Source organism: Sus scrofa, chromosome 16, assembly GCF_000003025.6.
Source record: "Sus scrofa isolate TJ Tabasco breed Duroc chromosome 16, Sscrofa11.1, whole genome shotgun sequence".
In the NCBI taxonomy this organism is placed as follows: domain Eukaryota; kingdom Metazoa; phylum Chordata; class Mammalia; order Artiodactyla; family Suidae; genus Sus; species Sus scrofa.
The window spans coordinates 29,744,064-29,767,785 of NC_010458.4; the positions used below are offsets into that span (position 1 = coordinate 29,744,064).

The 23,722-nt window shown below is 34.4% G+C and overlaps 1 protein-coding gene across 2 annotated transcripts in view; it reads right to left on the minus strand.

The window, feature by feature from the left end:
* HCN1 (hyperpolarization activated cyclic nucleotide gated potassium channel 1) overlaps positions 1-23,722 on the minus strand; it is a 369,562-nt gene that overhangs the window by 304,770 nt on the left and 41,070 nt on the right. For both annotated transcript variants that reach the window (XM_021077110.1, XM_021077111.1), the window contains exon 2: positions 23,151-23,574. In XM_021077110.1, coding sequence (XP_020932769.1) covers positions 23,151-23,574 — 424 coding nt within the window. The remainder of the gene's footprint in view (positions 1-23,150; positions 23,575-23,722) is intronic.

A 23,722-nucleotide genomic window follows, 5' to 3' on the forward strand; every position in this document is an offset into this window, starting at 1 on the left:
ATTTAATCTCGCAGCATAGATATCATCAAATATTTTTCCTTTTGAAAAAGAACATTTTCACTGATTTCATGTAATAATGCTCAGGTTTCTTAGTTTCTCTGAACCTGAGTTTACTCACCTGTGAAAAAGATTAAACATATATACTTTTGAAGTTATTACGGGGATTATTTGATACAATGCATATGAAGTGCTAGCACAATGTTTTTACATGCTAAATTAAATTTCCCCATCAATTTTAGCCCCATTAATCCAATTTAGAATATAAGATAATTGAGCAAGTTATACTTTGTATAGCTAGGTCAATATGAATACAGTAAAGGCAAAACTAAATATATGATAAATGAAGTTTCCTGGAAATTTTTTGAGTATCATGTTTACTATGTACGCTAGGTCCACACAGAACACAAAGTATCAAATAATCTAAATCATTGATTTGATCTACATGAATCAAAATGTATTATCTGGGACAATGTGTGTAGAATTTTGTGATCAGGCTAACCTAATATAAATATATAAACATTAATATTTGAATAAACTGAGCAGAAAAAAATGTTTCATTTATCATTTAGTGTAATTCACTAATTAGGACCAATTGTAGGAGACCAATAGAGCATATGAAAATGAACTCCTATGTTCAAGTACATGGAACAAAGTGTATTATAAACATAATACATGTGTTAAATTCATATTTTTCTTAATAGTCATCCAAAGACTTCCGTGTAGGTAGGACTTAAAAGCTTTTTTCCTAAGTTGGTTAATTGTCCCACTCTAAACTTTTAAACAATGAATTTATTTGGTAATCTTTTTTTTTTTTTTTTTTTTTTTTTTTTAAGGCCTCACCTGTGTCATATGGAAGTTCCTGGGCTGGGGGCTGAATTAGAGCTGCAGCTCCTGGCCTACACCACATCTTGACGCAATGCTAGATTTCTTAACCCACTGAGTAAGGCCAGGGATGGAACCCTTATCCTGGTAGAGACTATGTCGGGCCACAATCAGAACTCTGCAAGTCTTGCTCTTCACAGATAATAGAGGGGAAATTCAAATGATCTACCATTAATTCCAAAACTTCCAATTTCTTAGTTTAGTTGTGTTTTTGTTTCAAACTATATTTCCTTTAAAAAAAAAGTGTGACTCAATTTTGAATTAATCTAAAATTTCAGAAGAGAAAGGAACTAATCAACCAACTGATAAAAATCACGTTAGTTTTTTTTTTTAAATATTTATCAGTGAGTGCTATGTGTAAGCCTGTGATAAGGCAGTTCTAAATCTCTGTCGCCATGATGAAGGTGAAAGATACTAATCATCTTCTTCAGAATTTGCCATTACACTCTAGTTGTGTCCATATTTAGGCACTTCTATTTTCCTAATTTTAAAAAATGCACCTAGAGCAGAATTTTTTTTCCCCAAAAGGACAGAGCCAGCTGGAGAGAGAGACAATTGAGCCTGATTGGATGACTCAGCAATAAAAATAGGAAACTAGCTGGATGAGAAAAGATGAGCTACAAAGAACTAGATTGTCAGGAGAAGGATCTTTGAAAGAAAGAAAAAGGAAGTGAAAATAAGTCCAATTGACACAAAAAAGCAGAGAAGTTGAACTTTTCATGTAATGGCAAACTAATTCCTGAAATTGAAAGAGCAGGCAAAAGAACATTTTATTCACAGTTAAATAATATATAAGGTTATACAGTTCTTAATATCCACTATACTTTAACAAGCAGTCAATACAACAATAATAATTCCAATCAAGAATCTAGCATCATCAAAGGTCACCTAAGCCTTTCTACAGTCAGAAGATAGCACCGTGCTCCCCTCCTCTTTCTCTTGCTAACTCCTCAGTGTCACTCAAAAGTCCATTTGTTTCATGATTACACCCATCCAGGGAAGACTTACTTTATCCTTCATATTGGATCAGTCTCCTCGCGTAAATACGTCACGTTTTAGATGCTGCCTCCTTCAGAGTACTTAGCCCAGGAAGGTATGTGTTTAACTTCAATATTTTTAACATGTTATCTCCTTTACTACTGTAAGATTTTGTGTTGTTTCCTTGACCACAGCATTCCCTGAGGAGGTAAATAGTCATTGTTGATGAAGGAATCCTGAATTGAGAATAATGAGGCAATCTGACCTGCCAATTGATTTGTTCCACTGTTGCGGACAAATTCACTTTCCCTCTTTATGTCATAGTTTCCCCTAAGATCACTTGTATCTCTAACATTCCAAGATTTAATAAATAAAGCTTTATTAATTATATAGGCCATTTAATGCCCTTTTCTTGACTTAAACATGAAATTTCCAATAAACCTTAACCTTAACTGCTGTAAGGTTATTAACCCATATTGATTTTCTTTCCGTCCTCTATTCTCTATTCTCTTTAATGGAACTTGGTAAAGGTAGTTTTCTTTCTAGGTAGAAGAAACATCTCCTAGTGATTGAGGAGAAGAATCCATCCTCTGTAATTCAGAAAAGTGATGAAATAATTCAAACACTCATTCAACAAATAATATAAATCTACTAAATCCTAAAAATTGTTCTAGGTGAAGAGGACAAAATAGTAAGTAAAACAATTCACCATTTTTAGAGCTTTCATTTTAGGGGGAATGGGGTAAATAAATATATGATACATGAAGTTATGATAAGTGCTGTGAACATAAAATAGAGCAGATGGATAAAGAACAGAGAAGAAGATTGATGGCTTTATATACAGTAATCAAGGAAGATTTCATTCATAACTTTACCTTCTACTCATAACTTGAGTAGAGATCTGAGAAGTGAAAGGTGAGAGACTTATCTGTTGAAACAACATTCCAGATAGAGGAAAGAACTGGTGCAAAAGCTACAAGGTGCATCCTTGGCAAAGTTCTAGATATAGCAAAGACGCGGTATGGCTAAAAGTAAAAAGGGATTGTGCAATACAACATGAGATTCCAGGGGCAGCTGAGGAGTTAGATAATGCAGGAGGACTTTATGGGCCTCTTCATGGGACAGAAAACCACTGTGTAGTTTGGAGCTATGAAGTGACAAGATATGACTTAGGCTTTCAAAGGTATCCTCTGACAACTACATGAAAGTAAGCCCAAAGGGTGCATGGGTAGAAGTAAAGAAATCACTTAGGAGGTGTTACAATAACCCAGGTGGGAAATGATGGTAGCTTGAAACAGAATGGTCAAGGTGAACATGGTTCAGAAGCAGTCAAATTCCAGATACATTTTGAAAGAGACCCAATGAATTGGATATGGAGATGGAGGTAAAGAGGAGCCAAGTAAGCAATTGTCTAGAGAGAGGGAAATGGACTGTAACTGACAAGGAAGATCAACACATGTTTCTCACTTGCAGGGCCCAAGGATGAGCAGAAGAAAAGAGAAAAGGCACCACTTGCATGAGATAGAGGGGAAAATAGTGTTCTCAAGCAAGAACTAGGTTTCAGTTTGAGAAAAAAAAAAAAAAGTGAATGGAATAGTTAAAGAAGTAAAGGTCAGAAAGATTTTGCGGATAAGATCCACAGAACTCAGATCCACAGAACTCAGTGGACAATGTGAGGGATGACATCAGAGAATATCTTGAGAGGAAGTCACAGTAATAGATGTACGAATCATAAAGGGATGGGGAAAATGTGTAATCTGAGGCTTCTCGCGTTTACAGAGGCCAACTGGGATGCAGGAAATAGTGTCATTAATCTGGAAGACCTTTCAGGCAGACTGTGGTGATGAGACTCTGAGTCAGTTCTGAGCAAGGCAGACTCTTCTTGTCAGGAAGCTGGGGTGCTCTGAGATGATGAGAATACACGCTCTCTCTCCTTTGCCCTCAGGTTCCTAGCCAAAATACTGTTCTTGGGTTTTCTCATGGAAATGCTTGATTTAATAACATATAGCTATCTGAAGTACTGGGTTACATGTTAGTATTAGATAAGCATTGATCTGTATGAGCAGTTAGTGAGGGTTCGCCTTCTCTTACAGCAACAGCAAAGATAAGGTAGGCCACCCCAGTTCCCACAGGCTTACCTCATTGTCTGTATATTCCTGACACTTCACACTACTACCCTCTGCAAACTTAGTGCCAACACATAGCATAGGGCAGCATATATTTAATTTGTGATGCATCTGTTCTTGATTAGATATGAAATGGGAAAAATACACACAGTTCTAATTAAAAACTGTTTCTCTAAAATCAGAATTCAAAACACTCTCAGCTAGGAAGGGGGAAAAAAGAAGCCGAACCTACAGATTTGGGGGATCCTAAAAGGATACGCAAAAACATATATTAATAATATGTTTATAAGATATATCAATACAATGCAAATAAAATTAAAATGTTAAATTGCAGTGAGCTAAGTCCTGACCTCAGGGTACTTTATGAAATGTATTATTACAAAGACCAGAAAAGGACAAATAAATATTTCAATCATTATCAGGCCACTATTTTGATTCATTTGTATTACTATCTTAAGCTTTGTTTATATAGAAGGCATATGTATAGCAAAAAGAAAAAAATTGGGGATGACAGAGACAAAAGTTTTGTTAATGATTCATAAGATTCCTTCTATGGGGCAAGCACTACGTTCAGGCCCTGTCTCAGTCTCTTAAGGGACACACTAGCTATTCAATATTATATGCATTCCCATGAGTTATCTATTATTCCTACCATACAGATTGGGAAATGGAGACTTAGCAAGGTTACAGAGCACATAAGAAGCAAGAATAAAAATTTAACTCATTGTGTAGATCAACCACAGCACACTGTTGTCACTTAACAATTTTATGATAATTGTGAAAGACTGTTCATGTCAATTGCAATAAACATCTAACAATGTGTCTTTGTTGAAAATAATTACATGACTATCTGGACCAGCAGTTCAGAATACTGATGTGGAAATCACTGAAACACCATCATCAACAGTGACTGCTCTCAGGAAAGAAATACACTTCAACAATCACCACTGTGTTCCCCATGTGCCAGGGGGAATTCAATACTAATAGAGAAAGCTGAAACTTATACTATTTACCAACTAACATCCTAGTGGAAACATACCCAAAGCAACAAGTCAGTAAACACATAAAACCATTCTAAGTGCCGGAAGCAAAGACCCACAGTAACATGAAGGTGAACATAGGATTGGCAACTTGAGCTAAAAGTATACAAGAAATAGCTCTCTAAGAAGGTAAAATACAAACCAAATTTGGAGAGGCAGAGAATACAGCCAAAGCAAAAATTTCTAATGAAAGACCAAGCTTCAAGAAGTCTAATGAAGCTAGTGAATGGTCTATAAAAGGTGAGAGTGATACAAGGTGATTTTGGAGAGGGAAGCAGGGGTCAGATCACGCAGAGCCTTGGTGGTCATGCTAAGCATATTCAAACTTTATTATAAGCCACTGAAAGGCTTTAATCAGAGGATGTATAAGAGTTACAAGATCCAATCTGGAGGAGAAAGAAAGCTAAAACAACCTCCTCACAGGAAAGACATCATATATATATCCACTATGCAAATCATCTGCATATATATATATATATATATATATATATATATATGCCATATGCCACATATATATGTGCATATATATGGCAAACAGGGTCTATCTAGTTGCCTACACTTCTATTTCAAATATATTTCTCAGAGTCAAATGCTTAAGAACTGATGCTGAATAAGATGACTATGCCTTCAGGCAGGAAGGAATACAATTCTATAATTCTGGTAATTCTGATTTCATCTTGTTCTTCCTCTCCAGATGACAGGTTTCTTTTTGGTAACTGACATTGAAACGTAGAACCTGCAAAATCAGCCATTTGTCTTTCCAAGTCACTAGAAGCCCTCATATCTGAATAGCAGGAATGCCATCTCTAAGTTAACACATGTCATTTCCTTCCCAGAATAACTGGGATATGATTGCATATGATCAGTTTGCATCATGTGAAAAGGATGTATAAAGTTCTCTCTCATCCTCTTGAGGATTCACTTTAGACTCCAAAGGATCCTTTGTGGACTAGGGGCAGCCATGGTGATTATTTTCACTGACCTGGAGGCAAGAAATTTTCATCAACTGTTCATTACAACCTCCTACATTTCTAGTTTCACATGAAATTGTAATAATAATAGGTGGCAGATTTTCAGTCTCTTATTATAAAAAAAATAATATCTCAATTTTGTGTCACACAAAAACTCTGAGGAGAAAGTTAATTCCTTGTCTATGAAATAAAATCTGAGAACAACTGATTCAGGGTGTATTGTCAAGTAGGTATTGCCTCTCGTGTATTTTTATCTATTAATATAATGTGTAACTAGGTAAAATGGGAATGATGGGGGAAAAAAGCATACATTTACTTTGTTTGAGTGACAGAGAAGGTATTATAGTTTCTTGACTACCATTATCCAAGAGTTTGTGTACCAGAGTAAGTGCTGCATGGCCTGTGTTATTCAAGTGTGAGCTTTTGATGGTCTGTATGCACATGTGTGTCATAAAAATAGTCAATTATGTTAGGAAAACACTAACTTGCTCCATTTTTGTTGCTGTTGTGTGTTTTTCAAGTATAACTCTAGGCAGTACCTGCTTTGACATTCCAGGGCCAACTTTTAGTTCATCAAGTAAAGTAAAAAAATCAAGTTGGAAAACACAAGTCGACTGGAATTTTATTGTATATTTATGCCAGAAATATTCTAGTGCTTCTTACTGACTGAAGTATGCAAGAAGTTGCTATTCTGATGTGGTAACCCCTATATTGTTCTCATTCTACATTTGTATAGGTTCCATATATAAAATGTGATATACTTAAATAAAAGTATTTAAAAGCTCACAAATAAACCAAAAATATTACTTTGGATATTAATGGTTTATGAAACCAGGGGTGATAATATTTTTAGGAAATATATTTCAGAGTATGACCTTCCGTGCTAAGGGGGGGTTGTTGGGGAGGGAAGGACTGGGAGTTTGAGATTAGCAGAGGCAGACTATTATATAGAGGATGGATAAAAAACAAGGTCCTAGTGTATAGCACAGGAAACTATATTCAATATCCTCTGATAAATTATAACAGAATGCTGTACAACTAAAACTATCACAACAGTACAAATCAACTATACTTCGATAAAATTTAAAAACAGCTGGAGCCATGTCTGTTTTGAAAATAGTTACTGGCAGCAGAAATAAAAATACAGGAAAAGTTTTTCTTAAAAAGTATCAGTTAAAAAAAGGAAATGAAAAAATTTTTATTTAAGACAGTCACACTATTTCAATACTACCTCCCTCTAAAAGTGCCACGTGATAAGTAACTAAAATGAACTGTTACTATCATAATAAAGTTATGTGAATTAGTAAAAAGAGGCTCTAATAAGTCAGAAAGCAAAAGACAAATACCATATGATATCGCTTATATCTGGAATCTAATATAGGGTACAAATGAACCGTTCCACAGAAAAGAAAATCATGGACTTGAAGAATAGACTTGTGGTTGCCAAGGGGGAGGGAGTTGGATGGATTGGGAATTTGGGGTTAATAGATGCAAACTATTGCCTTTGGAATAGATAAGCAATGAGATCCTGCTGTATAGCACTGGGAAATATGTCTAGTCACTTATTGCAGAGCATGATAATGTGAGAAAAAAGAATCTACACACTTATGTGTATCTTGGTCACCATGCTGTACAGTAAAAAATTGACAGAACACTGTAAGCCAGGTATAATGGAAAAAAAATAAAAATCATTATAAATGGAAAAAAAAAAAAAGGCTCTAGGCTGCTTCAGTATGTTTTGAATTCTTGGGAGAAAGTTTTGACTTCTCATATGCCTTTTCCAGAGTGTTCAGGATGACATGCTGAACCCAGGTATTACAATATCCAATACATCATTATTTTTGGAAGGTTTTGTCCACAAAAGGTCTGTGGTGTAGGCTGGCAGCTGTAGTTCCGATTCATTCCCTAGCCTGGGAACTTCCATATGCCGCAGGTGTGCCTATAAAAAGGGAAAAATGAAAAAAAAAAAAAAAAAAAGAAAAGCCTGAAAGGAGGAAGGGATAAATCCCAAATTATAGTTGCATTTTTTTAATATCTCTTTCTCAAGAATTACCAGGACAAGCAGTGATAAAATCAGTAAGGATATAAACAATTTGAAGAACACTGTTAATTATCCTAATTGATAGTTGCAGAACACTTCATCAAATAGCTGTTTAAAACACTTTTTTTCAGAGCAAACAGAACATTCACTAAGATAGACCAATTCTGGGTCATAAAACAAGTTTCAATAAATTGGAACAAGACACAGAACTCAAAAATTATTAAAGATAACTATAATATTAATAATATTTATGAACAGTCTAAAACATGTATTGATTTTTAAGTACTTTTCAAGGCTGAATTATTTGAAAACTGAAGCCCAAACAAAAGTAATAATTCTAAGGAAAATGGATACATTATGAGCCACACTTAAGATCTGGTTGTTTAATACTTGTATTTCAAGGGTTCCAAGATTGCAAGTACAATAAATTTTCCATATAAAATAATTATTCTGATTACATCATATATTCATAACACTTTTTGTTTTCTATTCAATTGGGCAAAGGTTTAAAAATTAGCATTGTAATTCTTTCCAGTGTGGAGGATAAGAGATTAAATTATGTAAATATCTATCCACATTTAATAAATTACTAAACTTACATTAAATCTGATGTTTTGAAGCTTGGACATTGTTACTTCCACTAATAGAGTGATTTAAAAGTTTCTACCAAGGTTGAGTTCACTTACAAAAGTAAGTAAAATAAAGACTGCTTTATAAATGATACACCCCAGAGGCATCTCTCAGGAAGTCACCCAGAGTAAGTGTCAGTTCCCTCTGATGCCGAAAGGGATGTCCATCAGCTTTCTAAGCACTTTGTGAGTTTAGGAAGAATGTCATGTGGTAGCAGAACCACTACTGACACCCCAACATCTTATCTCTTGTCTAATTTATAGCACATGTCACTGATGGGAGGCCCTACCTCAAATCTTATCTGTCTCATTTCGAAACCATCTGCATGCTGGTTTTGGTCATATTTACACCTGACACAGTACAGCAAACAAAAAGTAAGACCTATTCATTAAAATTTTAGACCACAAAGTAGACTATAAGCTATTTAAGAAGGAAAACTATTTTTTGTGTACTTCTATAATTGATACATAGTATATAGTATGAGTCCACTATACATTTAATAAAACAAGAAATAATTAATAATTTAATGCATAACTGATACAATGACTATAGCACAGAAAAGTGTAACATATTTTCTCTATCATGACATCACTCACTAGCTAGGTCTGTCTAAGACCAAAAATATTCATGATAGAAAAACAATGAGATGATCAAGCAGATCCATGATTTTATTCTGAAAAGTTGTAAGTTTATATGCAAGTTAGCCACAGACAAACTTAGTGATCCATTCCAGACACATCCTGTCTTCATCTATCGGCTATTCCAACTTCTGAGGTAGTAAGTGCTATTAAGCAAATAGCTCCAGGTCTTTGCCTCTTAGGTACATGGTGGGATTGCTTTCCTAGACTTCTTGTGGCTAGTTGAGGTTATGTGACAAATTTTCGCCAGAGTTACAAAAGTAATATATATCACTTTGAGTCAGATCATTTAACAGCCCACCAAGATCCTATAGAGCTTTCTTTGTGAAAATGACTGGCAATGGTCTAAGATATCTCAGGCCAAGTGATAACACTTCCAACACTAAAAAACAAGAACAAAATTTTGTCTCCATGAAACCATTAATCACTCACAGATCATACACCGGAGAATACTGACTATGATTGCTAAAAACTCAGAGCATGAAGGAAACACTCTAAAAAAACCCTCTCCCAAATTTGATGATATCTTTAATTCGTTTTGCAAACCCCTGTATATAAGGATAACATGCTTGAATTACTGAACTGTGATGAAATTATTTTGATTTTTTTTCCTTTGGAAAAAACATTAAAATTTTTTTTCCTTTAGGAAAATTTTAGTACCATAATTTGAGAAAAATATTTATAGAATAGTTGTGAAATTTTATCACATTTAAATTGTGTTTCTTAACCTGAAACATTTACTGTCCATGTCAAATAAAATAACTGAGTAAAATAATTATCATTTGGAGATCTGTGTTAGGTAAAAAGAAAAATAATTAATCTGGTATGTTTGGTCTTGCAAAATGAGTAAGTTATTTTGCCAATTTGAAAGTTTTTGATTTTGAATTTAATCATCTTGTTAATTGCTTTATTTTTTTTAATACAGGTTTTTTTTCTCTGTTTTGAAAGGCAGAAATAAAATGACATATTAATTAGAGAATAGATAAAATCAATAGTTCTCCAATTATGGGGTGAATCACACTGGTTTATTCACCCCTAATACTCCACCCCTCAGACGAAGAGATAATGGAACATAAGAACCCTAAATCCTGAAACAGGATGTATTGGCTCTATGCTAGGGCTCCACGGTGTGCATCTCTCCTAATAAAATAATTGTTTCTTTTTTCCAAATTATTACAAAAAAATGACTAATAGATATTTCATTTATACTCTTTGTTAGCAAATCTCCTAATGGGAAATGTGACAGAAGAGGAGAGGGGAAAATTTTCACTTCCATAAAAGTAAAGGTAGAGATGATCAAAAGAACTCATAGTATTGCCAGGACCTTGTTTTTTCAGGAAGCAGGGAATGGAGTTGACTTCCTGAGGTCTATAATTAGAGGTAGGGACATCTGACCACTCACTTCATCCAAGAACTGCTATCTAACCCAAGATTCTGGGTAATCTCACAGCCTGCTCCTCTCAACAGCAAAAGTAAAAACAACAACAATAAAAACAATGTCAATAAATAGTTGTTTTTGAAAATAGCTTTTAGCAAAAAGAATGTATTCCCTTTGCAGGTGGAATCTTTCAACATACAGAGTCATCAGGGACAGAAAGCCATAGCAATATCTGCACCCACGTTACAAGGGATTCAATAAAGTAGGAAGCTGGGAGGCCATAAGGGAAATGAAAGATATATACACACGTGCAAAATGTAGAGAAAAATCCAAGCACTTTGAATGGAGCTGGTGTTTCCCCTAACCACAGAATAAGTGATTGGCTGTTGGGCACCCAGGTCCCTGAATGTAGCCTAGTCTCTTATCTATTAGGGATTGTTCATTTAGTAATTGTGAAGACACATTTCTAGCTATGAATTTTGTGCAAAAGCACCCATATTATAGAAAAGAGAGCAAGAGAATGAGCAAGTAAGAAACCAGGATCCTAATTACAGAATTTGTAATGCTATGTATGAAGTTTAAATATAAAGTTCATTCTTCTTCCTAAAAACCTTTCTACATTTAGAAATTTTTCATAAATTTGTATGATCTGAATGAAATGAAAATGTTTCATAGTTCAGTATGAGGAAGTCATTCGCAATCTCAACACAGTATTGGTATTATTTTAAATGGAACTGTCTTTTCCATTTGTAAAGGTTAATAAATGTTATATTTTAGTAAAGCACAGTATTTTACAGCTCATTCTGTTTCCAATGATTAAGCAAAGGAGGGTAGATATCTGGCCCAGACACCATCACTCCCCACTCCTGCTCCTTTATCAAACTTAGTGAATTGATTGTAGAGTCCTATTCTGAGAATCATTCCAAAATTTTCCAGTCAACAATTTATAATAGATAGGAATTCACACATATATGATATGACTTTTAGTTTCCTTTTATAACTCCTCTACTGTTGTATAAAATCTCTTTTAGCAGTTGTTCATTATTCACCTTCATATTCCTATTTGTAGTACAGTGCTCAGCATCTTGTTGGTGGCCAATTAATATATATTAAATACTATATTTGACAATAATGTAAGATATAAAGCTTGCAAATGGAGAATCAGAGAAGTATTTGGTATCTGGTCTCTTTTAGTGAGAATAGTTAGTATGTGATTATATATACAATGTTTAATTGGATTACAGAATCATAAATTTAAGAAATGTAAATAGAATTCTTTCAAAAACACAGCATTTTTCCAGGACATGTGCTAACTAGAATTTTTTTTTCATCTGAAACCACAGAGTCATTTTTTAATTTCAAGACATGAGAGATTTTTGGAACATCTGAAATAACAATTCAACTTAATGAAAAGGAGAATGGGTGATTTAGTTGGTAAAATTCCCAGCATTAACACTTAGAAACATTAAAACATTCATCTTTGACGTTAGGCAAATTCTGGTAATTTGGCAACAGGGAAAGATGTCAGCAAAACTGTGATTTTTTTTTTAATTTAATCACTTGCTAGTGTTCTTTCAGTCACTTCTGCAACCCAGCAGAACTTATATTGTGGTGTAACTCCTCTCTAACACAAATGCACCTCATATTCAAGTTGTGAAACCCATATTTGCATATTTATGTTTTCTGTACAAGAATTATTCTCAACTACCTGAGCATTATTCTCACTACCTACCAACCAGTAGCCCGCTAAAATGCTCCCTGGTAAAGACTTAAAGTATGTTTGAAGTTTCATAAGATATTCCTGAAGAAACATAAATGAATCATTCTCCAATGGTTAAATTTTTGTCATTAATGTCATAATACCCAGGGTATTTCTGAAAGCAGAAAACTAGTTGCTTAGAACTTCTAGGGTCCACTACTCATAACTTGGCTTTAGGTGTTGGGATAGTAAATGCATATACTACTTTTTTAATCCATCCATGTTCTAATGTTATTCTAAACTGAATAATTATGAGCCTAAAACATCATAAATCTGGCTGTTCTTCAATAGGTCTTTCCTCACAAATTTTATTAGCATTTTTTGGTAATTATTGTCATTACAAAATTATTTTGCTTCTACAACAAATATATGCCGAGAGCGGGAGGGGAGGTAATCCTATACTAGTTTGAGAACTAAGTTTGTATTTCTCTGAATTTCAGATTGAATAAGAATGGAGAAGCATTTTTAATTGTATTATTAAAACCTGTGAACTTGAATAATTAATTCAATGCCAGTCAGTTGGAAGAACTTGCTATGAATATTTATCCTTGTCCTCAGTATCATGGAGATTAATATTTTTACACAATGGAAAAGTGTTTCCCTTACTAAAACACTGTAACCTCCACAAAATTAGCTGATTCCTCAAACATTTTGGCTAGATATCATTAGGGAGTTATAGTTCTTGAACTCTAAATGTCAAAGCACACACTACCACAACACAGATTCTACTTTTACACTCTTGAATGATGTCAAATATTGAAGAAGGGAATTTTATTTTTTCAGAGATTCTGTGGAAAAAAATTATGAAATAATTTGACTGGCTAATTATGTTTATAGACTTACAGTAGAGTTTACAATGTACTTTCATACGAATTTTCTTGATTATTGAAACAATCATATAAGCTAACTAGAAGCCATCATCCACTTTTTTTTTTTTTTTTTTTGTCTTTTTGGGGCCACACCTGTGGCACATGGAAGTTCCCAGGCTAGGCTTGGAATTGGAACTGCAGCAGCCACCCTGCCCCACAGACACAGAAATGCGGGATCCAAGCCGCTCTGTGACCTACACCACAGCTCACTGCAACACCAGATCCTTAACCCACTGAGCAAGGCCAGGGATTGAACCTGATTCCTCAAGGACACTAGTCGGGATCGTTACCTCTGAGCCACAACGGGAACTCCCATCCACATTTTTTTAAATGAAAGAAAAGTGTCAAGAAATGACCTATGCAAGGAACTCCTCACTTACATTTCAATTCAGGTGAATTTCCTTTATTTTACATGTTCACCAACTTATATATCCACATCAGAAACAATGAAAAAAGCAGCATGTTGAAATAACCAGCATATTACTGCAAATATTTCCACTAATGAACATTACCGGAGAATTATTTTGATTCCATCACTTCTCATAGATAAGATTATCACAAATGCTTTAAACTATATGAAATCCTAGGCCTACTTTTCAGAATCCTTACTCACCATCTATTTTCACTTTAAGACGTAATAAGAAAAAGATTTGACTCTCTTTATAAAAACATGGCCTAAATGGCAAACTTAACTCAAAATAGCCACCAGAATTATATAACCAACCAAATGTATTTCCCTTTCACACTAAGACACGACTTCTTTAATACAAAAATCTAAAGTGCATACATCAGCAAGACAGAAAGAAAAGTCAAAGTAGGTCTTTCTCAGCCATTACCCAGTGCAATTGAAGGGTTCTAATTTTATTTGTACTTTAGCTTTCATAACACCATTGTAATGTCTTATAAAACTGACCTTCTATGAAAGTTTCTGATATATTTTGATGACCTATGCTTTGCCCAATGAAATCTGAATCAACTACCACTTTTGACATAATACAAGCATAATTTTGTTTTCTAAAATATTTTAAATTAATAAAAACACTTTTGACATTGTATCTAACTAAAGTGAAGACTGATTTGTTGAAAACTGACAATACAATAAAAAAATCACATATTTTCCCTTTATGATTAGATAAGTATATTCAACATTTCCTTCAGAAATGAGTTTAATTTCACCTCATTGTTTATAACAACATAATATTCTTGGGTGCCGCTGTACCATTTTCCAATTTATGCCATGTCTCTTCACAGCTCCCTTTTTAGGCAGGTGCATCACAGTATTAAGTCTAAACAAAGTGACCAGTTCAATTGAGATAATTACCCAGGTAACTAAAGTAACACATTATAAAATAAAGTGTTTTTATGAAACACTCTGATAGTTAAACCCAAATTCAAGTTTAAATCAGAATCACATCACAAATTTTGTGTCCAAGAACCAATAGCATTCCAGTTTGTACTCTAATAGTGCATAGATGATTCTAAAATAGTAGTAGCCACAATACATGTTATGTCTGCATGCACAATGAAAGAAAAAACTGAGACATTTATCCAGAAACTCTGGAGAAACGTAAGGCTGAATGCACTTTGTCCTAAATTAGCCTGATTCATTTACTGCTCCAAATCCCTACTTGGTACATTTTGGACACAAATAATTCATTATTGTATTTATAATGCTTCCAATATTTGGAGAGGCAAGTGAGGACATAAAGGGCCAAGAGTTGAACTCTCTGTTGAGATTTTACTTATTTGAAGCTAGTGGAGACTTTTGTGATAACAATAATGCACATTCCTATAGACAGTGTTGTTTCAAAGAATGTTCAACAATAACATTGCATTTGAGTTTCAAAATCATTCTATGATATTGGGCAGAAAGTCATTATCACTCCCATCTATAAACAAGAAGCTAGATTCATTTTATCCATGATTTCTCAGTTCCTTTGGAATATTTCCCAGGTTTATCCACATAGAAAGATATATACTTTCAGGCTTTTATTTAGAACATCTCTTCTCTCATAGTAGTTTCATAGCACATCTCTCCTTTTTTTGTCTATATTATAAATGCTTCTAATATTGGATTCAAAAAACCCTACTGTTTTTCTCATGTTTGTTTGTTTACATGTTTGCTAGAATTGAAAGTTCCCTGAAGGCATAATTTAACTCATCTAGCATGTATTCTTATACACCATTATTTTCCAGACACTATGCTAGCAGCTGAAGATGCAGGAAATCTATGGTTCCTGCCCTTCTGAAGTTTAATATATGGTTGGGAAGGGAGAGTTTAAGAGAAATTACAAAAGAATTGATGTTACAAAGCAAAAGCATGCAGGGCTCTGCCACCATATTACAGATGGAACTAACATTACCTGAGAGATTAGTTAACTCTACCCCAGGGTATCTTAAGTTAAAGTTAAAAAAACAAAATGTGATGGATAAACTGCAGTTAGCCATAGGAACAAAGTTCTAAGAAAAATGAACATATGCAAAGGTCTTAAAGCAGAATATATGACAAACATAAAGCGGTTCAGAATAGTTACAAAATAATGAGCAAGCAGTTCCCCAGGCTGACACTGGAAAGACTCAGATTTCAAAGGACCTTGAGTTTTGGAATTTGTGCTAATGATAATGAAATGTCATAGAAATATTTTCAGCAGGCAGATATGTTAATATTTGCTGTCCAAAATATCACTTCTGAGGCCCTAGGAAGATGAGGAAGGGGGATTTTTTTTGAAAGAGGCGAATAAGAAATGATGTTGGCTTGGACTAGAATGGTGACAGAGAAGATTGAGTGAAGGCGTATTAGAATTCAAACCACATTCTAAGAAGCGGAACCAGTAAAGCTTGGTTATGGAAGCTGAAAGAGAAGTCAAAAATATGGCTCAGATTTCTGAACTGAGTAACAGGAAACAAGAGAAAAGGAGGAGACTTGCAAGCAAAATGGACATATGGAGCTTGAGAAGCTCAAGAGATATCTTTAAAAAGATGTCATGCAGATTTTGAGGCATGGAGTACTCAATTTGGAAACTTGCTATACAAGTCTGGTTATCAATGCATAGCCATTGAAGCACAAAGACATATACAAAACAGAAGCATTGGGCATTAAGAAATTCTACTATTTTAATCTTAAAAAGGGGGCTTGGACATTTCAAATTTGATCTCATTTCAGTATTAAACTGATATTTCCATGTCAAAAGCATCAGGACTGTACAGATATGCTGCAAGGCACTAGCCAAAAGCATTTATAAAATTATCTATCTTACTCCAACATACACCTACACACACCTACATATTCCTTGTCAATCTCTTCTTAATTGTCTTGATGCAATAATACTTCCTATCCAAATAGAACTCATCATACTCGACTTTATAACTTCAGGGTATCTGTTAAAATATCGTCTTAAAAGATACACAGCATAATATTGAAAATAATTCCCTTGGAGTGAAAATGATTTTTTTTTTAGAGAATGAGCTTAAACTCTTTGTTTAACCTCAGTGAAGATAAAGAGAAATAATCTTTATATATATGAACAGCCATTGTCATCTATTTTGTCTAGATACAGATAGCCAAGTAATTAGGTGATTCTTAGAGAGTATAAATGAATAATGTTGAAGAAGGCAGTTTTGGCATTTCAGAATATAGAACCCTAAAGTAACACAACCAATAGAGGACACCTAGTGGTCTTTAGCAGAATCAATATTTGCCAGCAGAAAATATCAGGCAACTCACACACACCCACACACCACCACTCCCTTGTGCATGTGTAATATCTTCCTCAATGTGCTCATCTGAGGAAGATAAAAACATGAATCCTTTAGTTATAAACAATACAGGTATACATCAATTTAAATGTTGCAAATAATTTCCATGCATCTCATTTCATTTGAACTTCAAAACTGTGCTGTTACAGTTGTAGGCATAAATAAGTCACTCTTAAACATTTCTCCCTAAATTAAATAGAAAATAAAAGGCATAATTTGAATAGATACTCATACATACTAATTTCTAGTACAGGATCCATTTTACACCATGTTTCTAGTAATGTAAAATACAAATCTCAAACGTAATTGTAGAAATAATGTAATATTACTATATTAACCTATTATTAATATGTTAATACCATAATTGTTAAAATATCCAATGTAATTAATATTTAAATTGTAAAATGTTACAAAAAAGATTACATAGGGTCTTATCGTATTGTGTTATTTGATACAAATATTTCAATGACAAGAATACTTGGGAAAGATAAACCATCCTTTAAATATTTAAAAAGTATCCTGCAATGCTAGCTGTATTTTAAAAATGCAAACGCATGATAAATCTCTCTCCTGACTGGTATTACTAGTTATACCCTCAGTTGTCTTCCATTCTCTTGACTCTTCTAAAATACAAATCCGCCTCAACAACACCTTACTAAGTCCATCATTAGAACAAATACTTGTCTATAGTTCTAAACTCACTGCCTTTGCAACCTGGTTTCTGGAAATGCAGAACTGCACTAGGCTGCCTTGTGCATCATGTCTGATTGAGTACACTCCTCTGTCCAGTTTTGTTCAGCTTGGTAAACCACACTCCAGCTTCAAAACTCAGGCCAAGTATCTCTGAAGCTTTCTTCTCCTGTAAAATAAGCTCTATTGTTCATTCCCTTCTCTATGCCATCACTTACCACACCATCTTTGATTATCTGCTCACATATCTGTTTTTCCACAAAGCTTGGATCTGTTTTGTATTGGCACATGTAGCATCTACATGTGCAAGGTATTCATTCGGTAAATGCTTGAGAGTGAAGAATGAATCTCCCTTTGCAATTATTTAATGGATTTATATAATGCAGGAGTGCCACGTACTCAGTGGATAGCAATGCTCAGACAACCTATTGTGTTTAGAAGTCTGTACTAGTATACAAGGAGATTCAAGGACAAAAGTTGACATGACTCTTCCCTACAGATGTTTATGCCCAAGAAAAGAAAAGGAAATGCATATATAAGTATTCACAACCAAGCTATGAGCATGAACAAATGAAGGTAGAGCCAGTAGAACAGTTCAACATAAACTGACCATTATAGCACAGTCCATCAATGTAGAATATTTCCTGGAGATGAGTGTGAGCATAAATTTTAAAGCAACGATACAAAAAAGAAAAGCTTTTCAAATCTTAGGTGTGGCGCATGCAAAATTACCAGAAGCAGAAAAAAAATCATTCTCTGCAAGAAGCACTGTAAATCTAAAAAAAAAACAAACAGAAAAGAGCTGTTGGGTGCAAATACGAAGTGACAATGGTGAGATAGGGGATGGTTTGCTGGAGAGCCTTGAAGGCATAGCAAAGAAACACAGATTTGATGTGATGGACAATGGGGAGCCTCTCTGTATTTTAGTAGAGGGCAGGTTTAGGAAAACATGGTATTTGCTTATGGCAAGTCTTAGAATTCTATATTTTCTAAAAAATGGAAGTAGTTATAATATGTATTGTATAATTACCGATGGCAATTTATAGCAAGAGTTAGTTTCTAACCTAAGCCAATTAAAATGCTAAAGTGAACCTAAGACAGAAACTGTAGTCTGTATTAGAGCCCTGTAGCATAAATTTCCTTATTAATGCTCTGTTGTTAAACATAATTTGTACATAAATCTGACTCTAAGCCAACATAAAAATCTAATATTGATTTCTAGAAGAGCACTGCAATGTTCCAGACACACTCTTCATCTAAAATTGCTATGGACATACATGAAGAAAAAAACCAACCACAGCCCTCTTTCTCAAAATGGATTTAGTTCATTGTGATAGGTCTAACACCTATACAAGAAAGGTTGAGGGGTTCCCGTCGTGGCGCAGTGGTTAACGAATCCGACTAGGAACCATGAGGTTGCGGGTTCGGTCCCTGCCCTTGCTCAGTGGGTTAACGATCCGGCGTTGCCGTGAGCTGTGGGGTAGGTTGCAGACGCGACTCGGATGACTCGGATCCCGCGTTGCTGTGGCTCTGGCGTAGGCCGGTGGCTACAGCTCCGATTCAACCCCTAGCCTGGGAACCTCCATATGCCGCGGGAGCGGCCCAAGAAATAGCAACAACAACAACAACAACAAAGACAAAAGACAAAAAAAAAAAAAAAAAGAAAGGTTGAGAGGATAATCAATGAGGGATAACAAATAAAACATTATAGGTATGTATCCCAAAGCCATAGTTATTATAGGAGCACCATGCATTTACCACACTTTTTTCACACTATCCATGAAGAATTTCCACTTCCTGTGACACTAAATTCTACAGTAGATAATCATTATGAGTAATACTTATCTTTTCAATTACCATTTCCTAAATATATAATAATTTCAAAGATCATCTGCCTTTGATAAAATGAATGCGATCAGCAGCTGTAGCTTTCAGGTTCCTGGAACTCTTCACCTTTACTAACCAAATCATCTCCTATTTACTAAGCTCTTAATCTACCCTTGATCTCTTCAGTGGCTTGTGATTGTCAAAAAACTGTTAGTAATATTCCATTTAATTTCTGAGGATTTCCTTACCATATGTCTTTTTCAGGAGGATCACAGAGATGATCTCCATATGATCGATTACAAAATAGCACTCTGGCCTGAGTCCTTGACTTCTCTTGAAACACGAGAATAACAACAGCAGTGCTGAATTAAGGGAATGATTTTTTTTTTAAGCCAAAACACAAGAGTGGAAGAGATTCACCTCAATTATCTGGAGATTACAGGAAAAAGAATTTTCTGTTTTTTTGTACCTCAGATTTTTTTTACCCCAGATTTACCTCAGATTTTTTGCCCCAGATTTTTACCTCACCTGGCAATGCATATAAAGTTTCAACATGGTGTCAGAGACCTAATTTTGCATCCTAAAGCATTTGATCTTATCATCACCTCATGAAAACACCGCACTACCTCAACTTCTTAATATTCTGTGTTACATAAATGAGTTAGTTGGCCAAGTCAGCTCTTTTCTTCGTATAAGACTACATTCAACTTTAGCAGGGATAGTAATATAAGCTAAATTTTTAAGTTTCTCTATGTCATTCACAATATTTCTCTATTTATCTGGCTTTTGTCTTGTTTTCCGCCAAATAAATTGAGACCGGAAACAAAAATTGTCTCATTAAAGATGGGAGCAGTTTCCTATAGAAAGCAGCCGCTTTCCTTGGGAATGATTCATTTAGAACAGTGGCAGTTTCCAGACTTCACACGTTATTTCCCTAAATTTGCTGAATTTAGCCTTAGCCAGCTTGGTACTAAAACACTCAGAACTCAAAGACATGTGGGTGAACCCACATCTTCCTCTGCACTCTTATTCCAAATGCTCACAGAACAACTTCTGATTATTTGTTGTGTTTCTACTTGTAAACACACCCTGGCGGCATTTATAAAACTCAGGTGGCGACCCACCGGTTTGGAACCATTCAAGTTCCCTTGTGATTTTGGCTTCAATCATGTAAGGGCTGAAATAACGAATCCATATTAAATTCTAGATTAATTACCACTGTTTTTCTCTCATATTACTAACACACATTAAATATCCATGATATAGGTGATGTTATATATGGTATCATATAAGTAAGAAAACATTCTTCATTAAATGAGCTATGGTTCATTTATTATCAGGGTCACTTATTTAAAAGAAAGATCTTGCCAACTCACAACCCCAGCCTGAATGTGTTTGGTTACCAAATGTCTGTAGGTGCATATTAAATTGCGTTTTACAGTAATGATGGCAGTGAACTGACGCTCCTGAATTATATCATGGCATATTTAATACACCATCAAGTTACACAGACCCAGGTGCTTGTGACCACTGCCAGGAACAAGAGGACATTAGTCTGAAGGAGTGTCTGTCCTCTTCTATGACCGCATAACTTGCCACTGTATCTGATAGAATGCCATCTGTTCATCCTTCTGCCATTCTCTGGGGTAACTGGGTTAAAACTACAAGGCACTGAAAATAGTCACATTGTCCACTCTATTTTTAATTGACTGTGTATTTGTATCAGTGACTTTTATCCTCACAGACTACTCATTAAAATGTTTTTCATGATCATGTTTCTAGGAGGTATATATTTAAATTTGATGCTGCTTGGACCACAAATCTAAGAAAAGTTTCCTACAATCGTATCCTATGTATATAAAATGGTATAATATTAAGGAGTTTATCATTAAAAGAGTATATGTTATAGCAAGAAGCTATATGGTTTTAATGTTAAGAGCTTTGGCTCTAGAGTCAGGTTGCCAAGGTTAGAATTTCAACTCTACCTATTACTAACCTGTGAATCTGGACAAGTTACCAGAGTTATTAGGAAGATTAAATGAATTAATGCAAAAAATCAAATATATTACTTGACATATAATAAGCCTTCAATAAATATTAGCTAATATTATCATTAGTCATCTTGTTTTGATATTAACACTAGCATAATAATGTTTGAGAATGTTTGAGAACCAAGCATTTATTACATGTTAGATGGAATGTCCTTAATAGAGACACATGATGTTGTGATGAATCCAATTTCTCAAAGGTACTTCATCTGATTTTAAATATAATCCATATCCATATTTTACCCATATTTTTAAGGATGATCCATTTTTATGCCTTTTTAGCTGCGTCTTATGCAGTGTTTTATTACTGTATGTCAGTTCCTAAAATCCCACAAACCAAAATGTCATTGACAAGCATACACAAAGCATTGCTACAGTCCTTACAAAAATCTAATGTTCACAGAAGTTCCATTCTCTGACTCGTTTAAATCTAAATTCCAAATTATAACTCATCTTAAAAATGCCAAAAAAAGCATTTCTGGAGCTAATAAAGTGGAGATTTATCCCTGGCCAGGATATTGTTTTCTTGAGTGCACGTCTGGGCACTCTGGAGGCCCTTTTGACCCCCATTTTTATGTAGCCAATAAAATTCAGGTTATAATTCATTTTTTAAAAAGGTACACTTGGAATGAAAAGAAAATCAGAAAGTTAATATGCAGACTCTAAAATTAGGGACATAACCTCCTTTGCTTGGCGACAGTACATTTAACTCAGATCTTTGAAAACTCCAGTTGGCTGAGCTCTTTCAGGTCCCACCAACTGCCTAAGAACAACAGATGCCCTATTCTGCAAAATATTGGCCAGATTCACTGTATTTATTCACTGTACTATTTGTATTTTCTATGTAATAATTTCCCTCATGAGTATGCTATTTTTTTTCAATACTATGAAATAAACTAAAGAGAGACCCCATAATAAAACATTGTAGGCAGAGAATAACAACAAGCAAAATAATTACACTAAAATCAGTTTTTAGGTATGCAACTTAGGAATACAAAACAAAAAAACAAAAAAAACCCCACCCTATTCTCTTCAAATACAAATTCTCTGAAATTTCAATATCAGAGGAAATATATTCACATTATTTTATAGAGCTAATGATACAAATTAGATTAGCATCAGACTCCAAAGATATTTGTCAAAAATGGTACTTGATGTGTTAGATAAAACAACCTAATATTAGATACTAGGTTAAAAACAACTTCCCATGGTGGACAAGGAGCTGCATTGGTTAGGATAAAAATTTGTTGACTGAAGTAGATTTGCTTTGAAAAAAGACTGAATTGGCATAAAACAACAGCTTTACAATTACTAATTTTTCAGTTCTCTCAAATCCAGCATTTAACCATTTGTATCTTTTGAAGATACAAATATATTACTTATGTACCAAAAATGAATTTTTTCATTTTGAATTTCATAAAATTCATTATACATAGCATAGTTGTTCATCTTAAAACAGCTATAGTTTAAAATCTCATTACATAATGTCTTTAAAAAAGTAAAAAAATATGTCTTACCTCTTCCCACTGATGTATGTATCTAATTAACCTTGAGAGTCGTAATAAACGCAAGAGACTGAGAATTTTTGTAAACCTCACAATGCGAAGTGCCCTGGCTGTCTTGTAAACTTCTGAATCCATGCCTTTTTCTACAATGAGAAAGATATAATCCACTGGGATTGATGAGATGAAGTCAACCACAAACCAGCTTTTTAAATAATTCATCTTGATCACTTTAGGGTCCAGGATGATTTCAGAACTGTCTTCATTAACAGTCCCAGTCCTGAAATTCATAATCAAGTCCAAAAGGAAAACTGTATCTGAAGCCACATTGAAAATAATCCATGGTGTTGTTGTCTGTTCTGTAAAGAATGTGATTCCAACTGGTATGATGACCAGATTTCCAACCATCATTATAAGCATTATTAAATCCCAATAAAACCTACAATAAACAAAAAAATTAGATTTTTAAGATGTAGACAATACCAGCCCATTCTCCCCATGCCCCACCACCATAAAAATTATCACTGATGTATGGTTAAATAAATGAGTAAAAGAACAAAGCGTTGGTTTTGTAACTAGAGTGACTC